Source organism: Euprymna scolopes, chromosome 45, assembly GCF_053919585.1.
Source record: "Euprymna scolopes isolate OS-2025 chromosome 45, ASM5391958v1, whole genome shotgun sequence".
NCBI lineage: Eukaryota > Metazoa > Mollusca > Cephalopoda > Sepiida > Sepiolidae > Euprymna > Euprymna scolopes.
The window spans coordinates 57,871,280-57,887,007 of NC_136526.1; the positions used below are offsets into that span (position 1 = coordinate 57,871,280).

The 15,728-nt window shown below is 31.2% G+C and overlaps 1 protein-coding gene across 2 annotated transcripts; it reads left to right on the forward strand.

Annotated features, from left to right (window-relative positions):
* The first annotated feature begins 2,895 nt into the window (after window positions 1-2,895).
* Window positions 2,896-11,975, forward strand: LOC145269737 (uncharacterized). Of its 2 annotated transcripts, XM_080125460.1 has the most exons (3): window positions 2,896-3,800; window positions 10,037-10,138; window positions 10,353-11,975. In XM_080125460.1, exon 3 carries the CDS (start codon window positions 10,431-10,433, stop codon window positions 11,385-11,387), a length of 957 nt encoding a protein of 318 aa, XP_079981586.1. In that variant the 5' UTR covers window positions 2,896-3,800; window positions 10,037-10,138; window positions 10,353-10,430; the 3' UTR covers window positions 11,388-11,975. The 2 variants fall into 2 exon arrangements, with proteins under 2 accessions (XP_079981586.1, XP_079981585.1); XM_080125459.1 differs by lacking the exon at window positions 10,037-10,138 and having other exon boundaries at window positions 2,897-3,800.
* Window positions 11,976-15,728: the final 3,753 nt, after the last annotated feature.

Here is a 15,728-nt window from a genome sequence, read left to right on the forward strand (position 1 = left end):
TCTCTGGATCATAGTGATGGACCCATGTTTCATCCTGTGTAATCAGTCTTTCGAAAAACTTTGATTCATCTTCTTGGCACATCTCCAAATTCATCCTTGAGCACTCGATGCATTCTCACTTCTGGAATGATGTAAGCAACCTGGGAATCCATCTGGCAGACACCTTATGCATATGCAAATGGTCATGAATGATAGTTTCCACAGACCCTGTACTAATCTTGACATCTTGGGCTATTTGGCGAATAGTAATGCGCCGATCTTCCAAAATGGCAGCCTCAACTTGACGGACAGATGCCTCATCGGTACTCAGAAGGGGGCGACCAGGTCTGGGAGCTGTTTCCACAGACTTCTGGCTATGTTTGAATTCATGATGCCAGCGTTTTACAAGGTCATATTGTTGTATCATAAAGGGGATCGTGTGTGATCGTCTAATCAGAATTAATGTCGTGTGATCGTCTAGCTGTTTTTTCTATTAAATGATATGTTCATATGCCGTTGTGTGTGTGTGTGTGTTACATGTATTTTTCAACATACCTTCTGCATCTTGGATGTTGATCCATCTGAAAACATCTCGTGTCTTGGAGGGGAAACGGTACCTGTTTTGGACGAAGGTTCATTCACTCCAACATGACGAATTTGTTTTATAGTTTTAATTTCACTTTCCAGATGTCTTGCAGAAGATGGAAAATGAATCTCTGGCTCGTGTAGTTTCTCTTGGTCTCGTTTCTATACACGTCAACGCCCCTCCCCAGTGAAGGGGGGGAGACGTCTCTGATGGCGTCCGTCGCCTTCTAAGCCCAAACCAAATCTTCACGATTCAGCTAACTTGGTCACGTGACTCACAAGCAATCCGATCAGCTGATTATGACTTCCGGTCAACGTGTCTCAATATAATTTACACACCTCCCTTCTCTCTCTCTCTCTCTCTCTCGATCCATTCTCTAACAATATGATGGGGCATTATCACCATAAGTTTCTTTCATTTCATCAAAAGTCTCGTGTGCTGTGCGTCCTTTCAAATACAAAAACCGGATCACTGCTCGACATTCAACAGGCTCCATTTCACACCTGACTCAGTTCAAACACCTGTAAAACAGAAACCACAATTAGTTCAGAGCTGTAATTTGCCACATAACCCGTAGTGATATAAATCATTGCACATGAAAAATTTCAGCTAGATCAGACTGGAAGTCGGTCAGGGGCATTACTTATTGCACGCCCCTCGTATGCAGTCGAAATTACCTGAATATTACTGAATTATTAAACAAAACAAAAACAACTTTAATCGTGTTAGCAGGCGAAACATTACCGCCATCTTTGTTTAATTCAAACGGAAAATTACCTCTCTGTTGAACTCTCCTGTGTTTTACGATTGTTTTCATCAAATTCTATTTTTTAATTTTCTTTAATAAATAATTTTCTTCCTTATCAATTTTCGTGATGTTTGGATATAATCATCTTAAAAATACGAGAAATACCGATAACATTGTTTCTATGTGAAATTCAGTTTTACGATTTCCGAAATTTTGTTCCAATAATGTACAAGCGCCCATTTTTATTTTTATTTTTTAATGTATTTATTTGCTTCTCCACCAAAGCAAATTAGGCACAAGGCCGTTTTTAATGTGGGGTAAAAACCAGTTCCTATAAAAGTAGGAAAAAAGAGGCACTCTGGTTACCAAAAATAATAATTGTCCCAGTATGGAGGGGGAGGGCTTTTTTTTTTTCTTTTTTTTTTTTTACAAAGGCATCACCACATTATCAAGGCCCAGAGGCCACTCAAGGATAAGGGTTAAAGAGTGTACAGTAGAAGTTGGTCAATATAGTAATCATTAGTAATGAAAATTTGGTAAATTTAATAACTTATATGGAACGGCTCATCAAGAACTTATTTACCTTAGACTTGAACACAACCATATTGTAGTCAGCCGGAAAGCAGGAAAACGGAAGACAATTCCACAGGCGTGCAGTTCTAAGAAAGAAGCTTTGTTCATGGAATCTATGTTTAGGTTTAGGCACAGATAAAGAGTGAGGGAAATTATTGATAGTGTTTACAGCTAGACGAGTGTTTCTTGTGAAAGTTTGGCGAGGGGGGACCATAGATTGAAGCTCAGTTGAACACTTTCCATGAAAATAACGATACATCAGAGACAAACTCGCAACATCTCTTCTGTGAGATAGAGGTTGTAAGGAGGAGAAAAGGACATCTCCTACGAGGCTACGAAGTCTATTTTGAACTCTATCAAGGCAGGACAAGTCCTTTCTAGCAGCTCCTGCCCAGATGTGGCAACAGTATTCCATCCTTGGACGTACCTGGCTCTTATATAGATAGAGAATAGCATCAGCAGTGAGATATCTACTGGATCGATAGAAAGATCCCACCATTTTTCCAGCGGCCTTGGCAACAGATTTGATATACGTGTTCCATTTAAGATCAGGAGTAATGGTCAAGCCCAGAAGCTTGTCAAAACTTGAGGCCTCCTGAAGACGAGAGCCATTCATTTCAATTGATGACAAATGTGGATTAAAATGTTGATGATGTAAAGAGAGAAGCTTGGTTTTAGATGCATTAAAAGTAACCAGCCACTCCTTTCCCCATTGTACTACATGCTCAAGATCAGAGGAGAGAGAATTGGAGAGTACTTGCTCGTTTACTGTTTTAGATGTGGTACCATAAATGGTAGTGTCGTCAGCATAAATGTCTACAAATGATGTAAGGATATGATTTGGAAGATCATTAATGTAGATCAGGAAAAGTTATCTTAAGTGCAGCATCTGCAGAACAGATACTACACTTTGGCCCGAAGGCCAAGACAACAGAAAAAAAGGCAAGCCGCTTTTCTATTTATTTATTTTTATTTTTTAATATAGGGGAATTCTGGACCGTTAACGTACTGCAGTAGCAGTACTTGCCACTGACGAATGACCGCGAAACGTTTACCTGTCATGAGTAATTAAGTAAAGCATGGAAATATAGTAAATAAAATTACAAACGTAAATCGGCGCTGTTTTACAATAGTTCACTTTGCAGAGGGAGACAACTCTTTTTTTACTAAGACATTCGGGTAAATTTATACAAACACCGTGACAGCGAATTAACCCTAACCCTAACCCTAACCCTAAACCCTAACCCTAAACCCTAACCCTAACCCTAACCCTAACGCTGTCACGGTGTTTGTATAATAATACCGAAATTCGTTCATTTTTGTCATCTCATAATTTAGAACGCTAAATTGTAAATAGGAATAATTTAGGACGCTAACCATAAACCCTAACCCACGCTATTAAAATTATTTTTTTTTTTATTTATTCCAATTTATAGAAAAGTCACCTTCATAGATTCGTATTAGATAAAAAAAAAAAACAACAACGAAAAACAAACAAACAAAAAAAAAACACAGCACGTTCGTTAAAAATTGAGGAAAATTCGGCCGACCATTTCCGGTTATTTCCGTCAACTGCTGAGCGAACCCGAGCCAACTTCGTGGGAATCGCGGGTCGGTAAATGCAGAAATATCCATATTGCCATTTCATCTAACACTATGCTAAGATTTATTTCGTCGAAAAAAAAAAAAAAAATTTTTTTTTAAAAGAAGATATTTTTAATTTTTCATAGATTATCTCCCTTGTTTACTCTTCTGTTTTTGTTCACATTGTCTTTTTTTTTAATTTAACTAAAGAAAAAAAAAACTTCAGTTTTGAAATCAAAATCTGATTTATCGATTTATTTTTACTTGGAAATATATTTTCTGACATCTTTCTGAAGATAAAAAATATAACAAAAGAAATACGCAAATAAGGTAAGTCGACACAATATTTCAAACGTTCTCATTTTTTATTTATTTTTTTATTTTTTATTTTTATGTAATTAAAAAAGAAATATTTGAATTTTTACCAAAATAATAATTTGGTGTCTATTCAGATTGGCACTTATAGCAATGAACAAAAATAAAGAAACATGGGTTTGTATTACTGTACACATAGATTCGAAAAAGTTGTCAAAAAAACAAATATATAACAAATAAATGTTATCAAAGGTAAGATAAATTACTTTTCTACCAAACTGGATATAATTTTCGTGTTTTTATTCAATTTAACATGCTTATTCAGCTCGAAAAACATACAGTGTTTACCGATATATTGGAAAATTCAAAATGGCGGCTGACTCTCTCTTTAACACGGTAAGTTCGGAAAAAGGTGTAATAAATAATAAACTAGACAAAATACTGTTAGAAATTCGCTCAATATATGTTACCGTGACATAACTTGACATATATTCGGTGTTTTTTTTTTTTTACATGGACAGTGCCGGTTTTGGTGGGTTTCACTAAACTGTCACTAGGTGATACTTCTCGGTCGACCAAATTCATTGCATTCAAATTGTATATTAATTTAAAAATTAAAACTATAATATATATAGTATATAATATCTATAATATTTACCCTGCGGCAGGAGCCACAAAAAATTCAACAATAATTTGTTACAGTGATAATTTTCAAAAAAAGTTTTTAAAAAAATGTTGCTTTAATTCGATGAATGTTTCATTTAAAATATTTAATTGTTCAAAAAAAAAAAAAAAATCCAATTTTACTTTAATTCAAAAATGTTTTTTGGGGAAAAATCCAGGGCTGCTTTAAGTAAAAGATGTTTTATTAAAATTATATTTTCTTACACGGAATTTTAAATAAATGTTTTTACAATTAAAAATCAATACATTTTTATGCAACAAATGTTTTGGTTTTCAAATCTTTTTCTGTTCAGAAAAAAAACAAAAAAAAACAAAACATCTGGTTTGTTATTTATTTGCCGTGTTATTTGACAAATAGAAATTTGGCTTTTATCCTCCCTAACAATGGCATTGCCCGTATAATGCAGAAGTGCTGACATTTCTGTATTTTTTAAATTGTACATAATACCATAAGTGCCAATCTGAATAAGCACCATTATATTTTTTTTTATTTGTTGTGTGCACTTATTTAAAATTTGTATTTTCAGTTATTTAATTGGGTTGCGAAAGTGGGGGGATGTGAAAAAAAAAATCGGGTACTTATGCAGAATAAGCAATTAAAAATGCAATGCATATTCCCAAGTTTTGACAACAAATTTTGAACTTGGCCAAGTTATGTGGCCAATAAATTGTTGGGGAAAATGTTGTAAATCTGATCTTTTCACCATTTTACATTCCCAAATTCAAAATTTTTGCGGAAAAAAATATCGCCCATCTTCTATCTCGGCAATATCACTTCCGGTAAATGTGTGTTTCAGGTGTGTAAATTATTTTATCTACATCAAACTATAAAAAGCTCATTCTTTTTTGGTAAAACACATTATTAGACCCAAAAACTTACATGAAACCATAAAAAAATCTTCATGTTTATTATTTTTTATAGCGATGGTACTTATGCACTTATGTTACCGTGCTGAAATAATAACCTTATTATTTAGAAAGCTATTCTTAACATTAGGAAGGGAGGATGCTTTGTAAAGTCCCAAAGGAAATAGCTGCTGAGTTTAAGTTTTCCATATAAACTGAAATTGAAAGAATTCCTTACTCCATAATGAATTATAAAGTTTATTCCATAATAAATTATAAAGTTTATTCCATAATAAATTATAAAGTTTATTCCATAATAAATTATAATTTTTATCCTATAATAAATTATAAATTTTATTCCATAATAAATTATAAAGTTTATTCCATAATAAATTATAATTTTTATCCTATAATAAATTATAAAGTTTATTCCATAATAAATTATGAAGTTTATTTCATAATAAATTATAAAGTTTATTCCATAATAAATTATAAAGTTTAATCCATAATAAATTATAAATTTTATTCCATAATAAATTATAAAGTTTATTCCATAATAAATTATAAAGTTTATTCCATAATAAATTATAAAGTTAATCCATAATAAATTATAAAGTTTATTCCATAATAAATTATAAAGTTTAATCCATAATAAATTATAAAGTTTATTCCATAATAAATTATAAATTTTATTCCATAATAAATTATAAATTTTATTCCATAATAAATTATAAATTTTATTCCATAATAAATTATAAAGTTTATTCCATAATAAATTATAATTTTTATCCTATAATAAATTATAAAGTTTATTCCATAATAAATTATAAAGTTTATTCCATAATAAATTATAAAGTTTATTCCATAATAAATTATGAAGTTTATTCATAATAAATTATAAAGTTTATTCCATAATAAATTATAAAGTTTATTCATAATAAATAATAAAGTTTATTCCATAATAAATTATAAAGTTTATTCCATAATAAATTATAAAGTTTATTCCATAATAAATTATAAAGTTTATTCCATAATAAATTATAAAGTTTATTCCATAATAAATTATAAAGTTTATTCCATAATAAATTATAAATTTTAATCCATAATAAATTATAAAGTTTATTCCATAATAAATTATAAAGTTTATTCCATAATAAATTATAAAGTTTATTCCATAATAAATTATAAAGTTTATTCCATAATAAATTATAAAGTTTATTCCATAATAAATTATAAATTTTATTCCATAATAAATTATAAATTTTATTCCATAATAAATTATAAAGTTTATTCCATAATAAATTATAATTTTTATCCTATAATAAATTATAAAGTTTATTCCATAATAAATTATAAAGTTTATTCCATAATAAATTATAAAGTTTATTCCATAATAAATTATGAAGTTTATTCATAATAAATTATAAAGTTTATTCCATAATAAATTATAAAGTTTATTCATAATAAATAATAAAGTTTATTCCATAATAAATTATAAAGTTTATTCCATAATAAATTATAAAGTTTATTCCATAATAAATTATAAAGTTTATTCCATAATAAATTATAAAGTTTATTCCATAATAAATTATAAATTTTAATCCATAATAAATTATAAAGTTTATTCCATAATAAATTATAAAGTTTATTCCATAATAAATTATAAAGTTTATTCCATAATAAATTATAAAGTTTATTCCATAATAAATTATAAATTTTAATCCATAATAAATTATAAAGTTTATTCCATAATAAATTATAAAGTTTAATCCATAATAAATTATAAAGTTTATTCCATAATAAATTATAAAGTTTATTCCATAATAAATTATAAAGTTTATTCCATAATAAATTATAAAGTTTATTCCATAATAAATTATAAATTTTAATCCATAATAAATTATAAAGTTTAATCCATAATAAATTATAAAGTGTATTCCATAATAAATTATAAAGTTTATTCCATAATTATAAAGTTTATTCCATAATTATAAAGTTTATTCCAGTAAAAAAAAACATTTCATATTAAAAGATGAAATCTATCTTTTGAACATGTTCATCTCTTACTAATAATTGACTATGAATAATCGCTCAATGTGCACCTCCAAGAATTGGTTATTAACCTGCTAATATGCATTTTTTACAAAGGAGTCACCATTTATCAAGCCCCGAGGCCACTCGAGGATAAGTGTTAATAAGTACACAGTGGTCAATGGGACAATGTCGTAGTAATTGTTAGTAGTGGAAATTTGGTAAATTGGATTACTTAAGAGGAACGGCTCATCAAGAACTTGTTTACATTGGACTTGAAGACAACCATATTATAGTCAGCTGGAAAACAGGCAAAAGAAAGAGAGTTCCACAGGTGTGCAGTTCTAAGAAAAAAACTTTGTTCATGGAATCTATATTTAGGTTTAGGCACGGATAAAGAGTGAGGAAAATTATAGGTAGTGTTTTTAGCTAGATGAGGTTTTCTCATGAATATTTGGTGAAGGGAAACCATAGATTGGATCGCAGATGAGCACTTTCCATGAAAATAACGATAAAGCAGAGACAGGCTCGCTGTGTCTCTTCTGTAAGAAAGAGGTTGCAGGGAAGAGAAAAGGGCATCCCCCACTAAACTACAAAGTCTGCAGGATAAGATCTTTCTAGCAGCTCCTGCAGCATGATGATTTTAACGGCAAAATCCAAACCATGATCTTTACAGGTACTACCACTTCTTCAAGTCAGAATGGACCTTCAAGAAAGGTAACTAAGGGGAGACTCCACATGCCAGAAAACCTCAAGTTGGGACTACCATTTTGGTGACTTGACTGGTGTTGGATCATGGCTGGTCAATGCTGCGTTATGAGTAGGGCTATAACAACACCATAGTCTTGTTATTACTTTCACTCTCGAGTGCATATCCGTTGGTATCTTATATGCTTTTATATAGAGTGATGTTGTTCTTGGTTGATTAACTGTGGTTAACTGTGTCGGATATATACTGCACCATTTCACTGGCTTATCTATCATGCTAAGGCTTTGGTCCTGGGTAGTTCTAGAAGTTTAGCCCAACCCATGTCTCCTTCTTTACTTTATTTCCAGCCTTGTGTCACATCTTCCTGTTATTGGGAAATTTCTTATTTTTCTTACATGTTTAAACGTTTGATATGGTGTGTTGTTCCTTTCTATATAACTGTGTTTACATCATCTTGTTCTCACGTGCATGTGGGTGTGTTCTAATGGGGTCTCTGTTTTTTTTTAATTCACCTTCACCCCAAACAACGCCCATTGCCACTTGGACATAAAGGGTTATTATTTGGGACCATGCTGAAGAAAGATTAAGTGTTAGGGAAAACCGGCTCTCCCAAACAGGGGAAACTCTGGCATTGTTCAAATGAATAGCAATTGTCTGATATGAAGGGTTTCCCCCACATTGATCAAAATTGATTGCTTTTCTGGACGTCCCAGCTGTAAGGCTAGGGAGTTGCATTTGCTTCAATCAGTTTTACTTTATTTATATGAAAAAGACAAACACTGGAAACCAAGAATTTTTTTTTAAAGTCCATCAAAATAAATGTAGAGACGGCGTCCATTTTTGAATCTGAGAAATTATAATCTAGGAAGTGTATTATAATCTAGGAAGTGTATTATAATCTAGGTAGTGTAAGAAAACTTCTAAATAAATGTAACCTTGTTGAGAACCCAACAAAAAAAGCCTTTGTTAGACATACATATCTTAGACATGCACGGCCATTTTGTCTTTTAATTATGAGGAATGGTGTACCTTCTCCAAGTGATGTTTCCTAAAGTGACAGCATGAAACTGGATACTCCACCAGATTAGGTGAATTCTTTTCCTGGAATCTGGCAAAACCAAAATACCACCAGAAAAATATACTGTAACAGAAATAACTGCTCAATTGGGAAGAGTAACTCAGCGTTTAAGCAGTAAAGGAGAACTTTAATGGGATATTTGAATATCTTTATATCTTGTACAGCGATCATGTGCTAACCCTTATTTTCTGAGAAATTGTACTCATATAGAGATCAAGTGTTAACGCTAGGAAGCGGGCACCTCTTAATTTTTGAGAAATGGTATTGAAGTAAATAACCCTCCCCCAAAAAAGATAAAGTGTAAGGATATTTATTATTATCCTGTAACTCTACAAAGTCACTATTCGCCCATACATAGTGTTGTTGCCACATATGGGTTGATGCATCTGCCACTAGTTTTTACTCATAGACAGGGCTCAAAAATGAGTCGCCAACCTGATAGGTCCCGCACTAGCAACAAAACTTAAACCATAATGGAATGTCCTCTGATGAACTCAAAGCTCTTGTACCCCAAGACATAGATTCCCTTGACAAACAGCAAAATCCCACTCCTACCCTGTAGAGATCCCTAGATGCTGGAAAACCTTCCACTGAAATAGTATATTCCCTCAAACTGTTTGACTTTGAAATTTCCCCCCTGAATCCATGCTTCTCTAACTGTACTGACATGCAGAAATTCAAGTATAATGTGAACAGATATCCTGCTGCCCACTTCTCTACGTAGTATCCCTGTAAATTTGGTTCCAAATTGTAGCTGCTTATGTCAAAGTGGCCCTCTGCCTTGGTTGTGGTGAAAATAACAGTAAGAAGTATGCTTATTAGTAGTATTGATGTACAGTTTTCATTCTTTATTGTTCTTATTAGTAGTAGTAGTAATAGTATGATTTTATTATCCATCCACAGGTCACAGTAGCAGTAAACACGCCTGAAAAGAGAACATGTTAATTAATAGTTTCACTTAAACGTCACAACTAATAATGCAGAAGAAGCCAATAAGAAAATAATGTTAGTAGTATGATTATTATTATTATTATTATTAACGTACATTTGGTTTATTATTAGTAAATTTATTATCAATGTGTATTTTGTTTAATGAAACTTTATTATATCATTCATTCACAGGAAACAATAGTTCTTCTTCTTCTTCTTCTTATTATTATTATTATTATACTTTATTAAAGTGCATTTTGTTAAAAAAAAACTTTTCATACATCCACAGGCCACAGTAGCAGTAAACAACCCTGAAGAAACTTGCATGCTGAGTAGGAAACAAGTTAATTAATAGTTTCTCTTAAATATGCAAACAGAAGCTGAAAAGAAAATTTTTCCTTGTGACATTTGTGGCTCAAGATTTTCGCGTAAATTTATTTTAAAAACACACATGCGAAAACACAGTGGAGAGAAACCGTACTGCTGTGGGGTGTGTGGCAAATCATTCACAATGAACAGCAACTTGAAAACTCATCTGCGAACGCACACCGGCGAGAAACCGTATCGTTGTGATGTGTGCGGTTGTTCGTTTACATCAAAGTCGTACGTCAAAATCCACATGCGCATCCACCGTGGAGAACGTCCATTTTCATGCGAGGTGTGCAACGCTGCTTTCACAACAAAATCCGATCGTGAAACGCACATACGAACACACACGGGGGAGAAACCTTTTTGCTGTAAAGACTGCGGATCGACTTTCACGACGAAATCACATCTAAAACTGCACATGCAGTCTCACCCAGGTGACAAACCGTTTTCCTGCGAAGTGTGTGGCAACGGGTTCACACTGATTTACGTGTTAAAACGACATATGCAAATACACAGTGGACAGAAACCATACTCGTGCGAAGAATGTGGTTCGAAATTTCGAACAAAATCTAATCTAAATACACACATGCGAAATCACAGCGGCCAAAAACCGTTTTCATGTGACGTATGTGAATCTAAGTTTTCGCATTATTCGTTCCTTAAAAATCACCTGCAGACGCACAGTGGAGATAAACCTTACGTGTGTAAAATTTGTGGCACATCTTTTTCACGGAATCATAATTTAAAAACGCATGTGAGAATACACACAGGGGAGAAACCTTATTCTTGTGATTTGTGTGGCTCCACATTTTCAAATAATTCGATTCTGAAAACGCACCTTCGAAACCATAGCGGAGTGAAACCATATTCTTGTGACGTTTGTCGTTCATCATTCACAATGAAATTCAGTTTAAAACGACATATGCGAATACACAAGAATGTACAGACAACATAATTTGAAGTACTTTCAGATTGTATAATACTGTAAAATTTAAGTCCATATAAATGTAAGTATTAATATTTATAAGATAATCGTAACCTAATGAAAAAGTTCAATATACAAGATGATGCCTTTTCTTGGCCTTCGGGACAAGATCAAAGTGTAGTATCTGTTCTTCAGATGCTGCACTTCTATTTCTTGTTCTCTTTCGGTGGAGGAGAAATCCTTCACGACTGAGACAATTTTTATTTTTGTACCTTTTCTCCACGTTAAAAAACGACCCTGGTGTCTAACTCTGTCCCGTGGGGAGGCATAGTAAATAGGTACAAGATGAAACACTCATATTCATGGTCTTGTGCCTCTATTTTTCTTCAATGAATCCAAGTTCACCGTGGAATATCCTTTGGAACTTGGCTTTTTTTAAAGTTTGCATGCAAACATTTTAGTTTTTCCATCTGTGTGCTAAATAGCAAAATTTATGATTGCCAATAAATATCATTGTGCAAAAAAAAAACATTTCCTCTGATGACATGATTGAAATTCTATGGAAAAGCTTCAAATTTTTGTATTTGTTGTTGAATAATAAATTTGTTGTTTACTGAATTTAATTCCAAAATTTTCATTTATATATATATATATATATATATATATATATATATATATATATATATAATTTAAAGGAGATTAGAATAATAGTCTAAAGAGCTAAGTGTATTTTAATGTAACAGTGAAATTACTAGTTTAATTAAAATACAGGCAATGCTCGTTGTAATTTAGATATATAATAAGCTCGATAGTTAAATGTCCTAGAGCTAATTCAATATTAAGTAAAGTGATTTTCAATTCAAAAATTTAAAAAAAAATTTTAAAATTTAAAAATCAAATTTTAATTAAATTAAAAATCAGTTTCATAAGAAGGAACAACAACAAAGTCAATTATCTGTACGATCGTTTCGGAAATCCGTGCTTTTTATTTGTGGTATACATGAAGTTATGTAGAACAATTATATATAGTTTTTTTGGTAAGCACGGTCTCCTCATCAGCAAATTAAGGAGGATTTTTATTGAATTTAAAAGACACCATAAATAAACCTAGCATTAAAAGTAAGGCAGATGAATCTGAAAAAATTGAAATAAAAGGTTTGGATTTAAAATTTATAAGAAAATTAATATAGGTTATAGATAGAAATGAGTAGAAAAAATATATATATTTTTGAATTTTCATAATAAATTTGATTTAAAAATATATAGAGATAGTTACCTTTTAGTTTTTCTTTTTTTGAAATCAGGAACTGTGTTTAAAGTAGTCATTTAGATGTTTGCTATAGCTTTTTATTTTATTGAATGATGAATTTTAAAAGGGTGACGCTCGCACAGTAAATTGTTTCCGTTAGCGTATTTTGATTTAAAGACGCTACAGTTAATATATATAGAGAGAGTATTTATTTTGCAAGTTTTTAAGGGGAGATAATTGTCATGTATTATTGACTTTATTTATTATTTGATTTATGGGTCTAGGGGAGGTAATTGGTCTAACTTAATTTATTTAAGAAAAAAAAAAAAAAAAATTGTAATCTATTTTTACTAATGAGTAATTTTTAATGATTTAAGGTGGTTTATATTTATTAAATTTAAACCAACGTTTATGATTACATGTCAGAAACCAACGTTTATGATTACATGTCAGAAGCTCGTGTCTTGAATTTACTAGTTTGGTTGTATTTTTTACATCTTCATATTTTAAAATTTTTAGGGTTTCTTTTGTACATAGTGGACAAAATTTATCTCCTGGTTTATATGATTTGCAAGTCTCAATTATTTGCCATTTTAAGTTGAAAGAAATATTGCTATTTTTTAGTTGCAAAATATAGTTGGATAGAGTAGTTTGGTTTGATAGAGAGTTATTTTTAAAAGAATGTTTGTGCATTGAAATTCTATGTTTTATTGGGCCAGATGTGGAACCAATATATATTACCTCTTGATTATTGTGATTATTATATATATATATATATATATATATATATATATATATATATATATATATATATATTCTTGAGAATAGTTTTTATTTAACAATCAGTGGTTATGGAAACGTGAGATTGTAGGTTCACAAAATATTACTGGCAGTAATATTCTATAAGTTATCCCATCTAAACAAGAATTGCTCGATATGCAAGATAGAGCAAATAAATTAAATTGTAATTCAATGAATTTCAAAAAACTCTCATTGAAATGAAATGAAGTGGTTGAGTTTCATATCAAAGAATGTTTATTATTCTAACTAAGCAAAACAAAGAATGCTTTAGAAAATTAATATCCTTAACCTATAGGGTTTCGATGTCTACCATCTCATCAGAGGAGAGAAAATATTAGCAAATACTTATAAAGGTATGCACCCTATTTGCTAAAGTCAGTGAGACATGGAAAGTCAAAGTCAAAATAATAAATTTATGAAAAGTCCTCATAAATTTATTATTTTCCCTTTGACTTTCCATGTCTCACGCAAATAGGGCTCATACCTTTATAAGTATTTGCTAATATTTTCTCTCCTCTGATGAGATGGTAGACATCGAAACCCTATAGGTTAAGGATATTAATTTTCTAAAGCATTCTTTGTCTTGCTTAGAATAATAAACATTCTTTGATATGAAACTCAACCACTTCATTTCATTTCAACGAGAGTTTTTTTGAAATTCATTGAATTACAATTTATATATATATATATATATATATATATATATATAAATATAAGATGCCGTAAATATCATAAAACATAATTTCAGCTACTCTTCTTTCTAATCATTAATAATAGAGACAATTATTAAAACTGATTTTCTGTAATGCAATATGTAAATGAGATAATTTCTTTAATGTCGATTTCCTTTACATCTACGTGCATGAAGATATCATGTTGGAATAAAAGTATAAAATTCTGTTTTCAGTATGAAAATTAATTTGTGAAAAAAGTGTACCTTTCATATCATAACTTTATGTGCATATATATATATATATATATATATATATATATATATATATTAGAAAGTTTGGCTCATGTCTAGGTAACCTACATAAAAAATTTTAAGTGTTTTGACAGTTTAGGAGTTTGGTAGAGTCTGCAAAAGTCACCTCTTTCAACTTTCATCTCTTGGCAGCCAAATTCTCGCGCAAAAACTGATTAAAAAGCTTGCTGCATGTCTGAATACCCTTTATCTAAAATTTCAAATATTTAGATGCAAAATTGGCTGAATAGTATGCTCGAGACCGCAAAGGCCAAATCTTTTTAACTTTGACGCCTTGGCAGCCAAATTTCGGCCCAAAACCGATTAACTTGCCTATGTCTGAATACACTTTATGTAAAATTTCAAATGTTTAGACTAACGGTGACCTTATAGAGGTACAGGATACATTTAGGTGTAAGCACGGTAGAGAGAGCGCACCTTCCTCATTGCAGCCATGGCAATGTCCTCAATGTATCTGTGCCAACTCATGTTCCCTATGAACGTTAGGGCGAGGAGTTTGAAGGAAGTACTTTCAGGTAATGTATCGTTAGCAATTGCTATTGGTGGTTTAGAAGTTTTTTGGTAATTATTGAAGGAAACAAGTGTAGTCTTGGCAGCGTTGTATATGACCATCCATTTATGTTCCCATTCCACTACAGATTGGAGGTTTTCCTCTAGTGTTTCTGCCATTTCCTTAGATGTGTGTTAATTTTTTTTATCCTCATGTTATAGAGAGTGATGTCATCAGCAAATATACTCATCTATTTTATCATGGAAGTCATTTATGAATAGCAGGAATAATTAGGGTCCAATTATTGACCCCTGAAGTACTCCCACATTTATATCATATTGCTTAAATGTACAACCATCAAGGACAACTGGAGTCTTCTTACGTAAGAAGGATTATAATAGATTCTCTGCATATACATATATTCTTTTGATGTTTGTGGCTCATCATTCACAACAAAACTCAGTTTAAAAAGACCTCTACATTTTGAATACTAGCAGCTGTGCCGCATTGCCACACACAATGCCGAGTCAAACACAAAATCGAGTACACTCAACATCTTACCATCAATGCGTGAACTAGGAGTATGGGAAATTCCCATATGCACAAAACAAAATCACTGAAAGAACAAAAATACCCTAAAGGTAAGGATAATGAGTAAACGTTGGATAAAATAATGGTTAAAATTATTAACTTGCCAGGAATCGAACCTGGAATCTTCTGATCTGTAGACAGACGTGTTATCCATCATGCCATAAGTCCTGCCCGTATGCTGAAAGATGTTACTGCGACTGTATACAGACTGCTAAACTCTGGTAACTTTTTTAACAAAAACAAAATGGCCCAAAA

Coding starts and splice junctions, on each gene's coding strand:
- LOC145269737 (XM_080125460.1), top strand. CDS start 10,431: ATGCAAACAGAAGCTGAAAAGAAAATTTTTCCTTGTGACATTTGTGGC.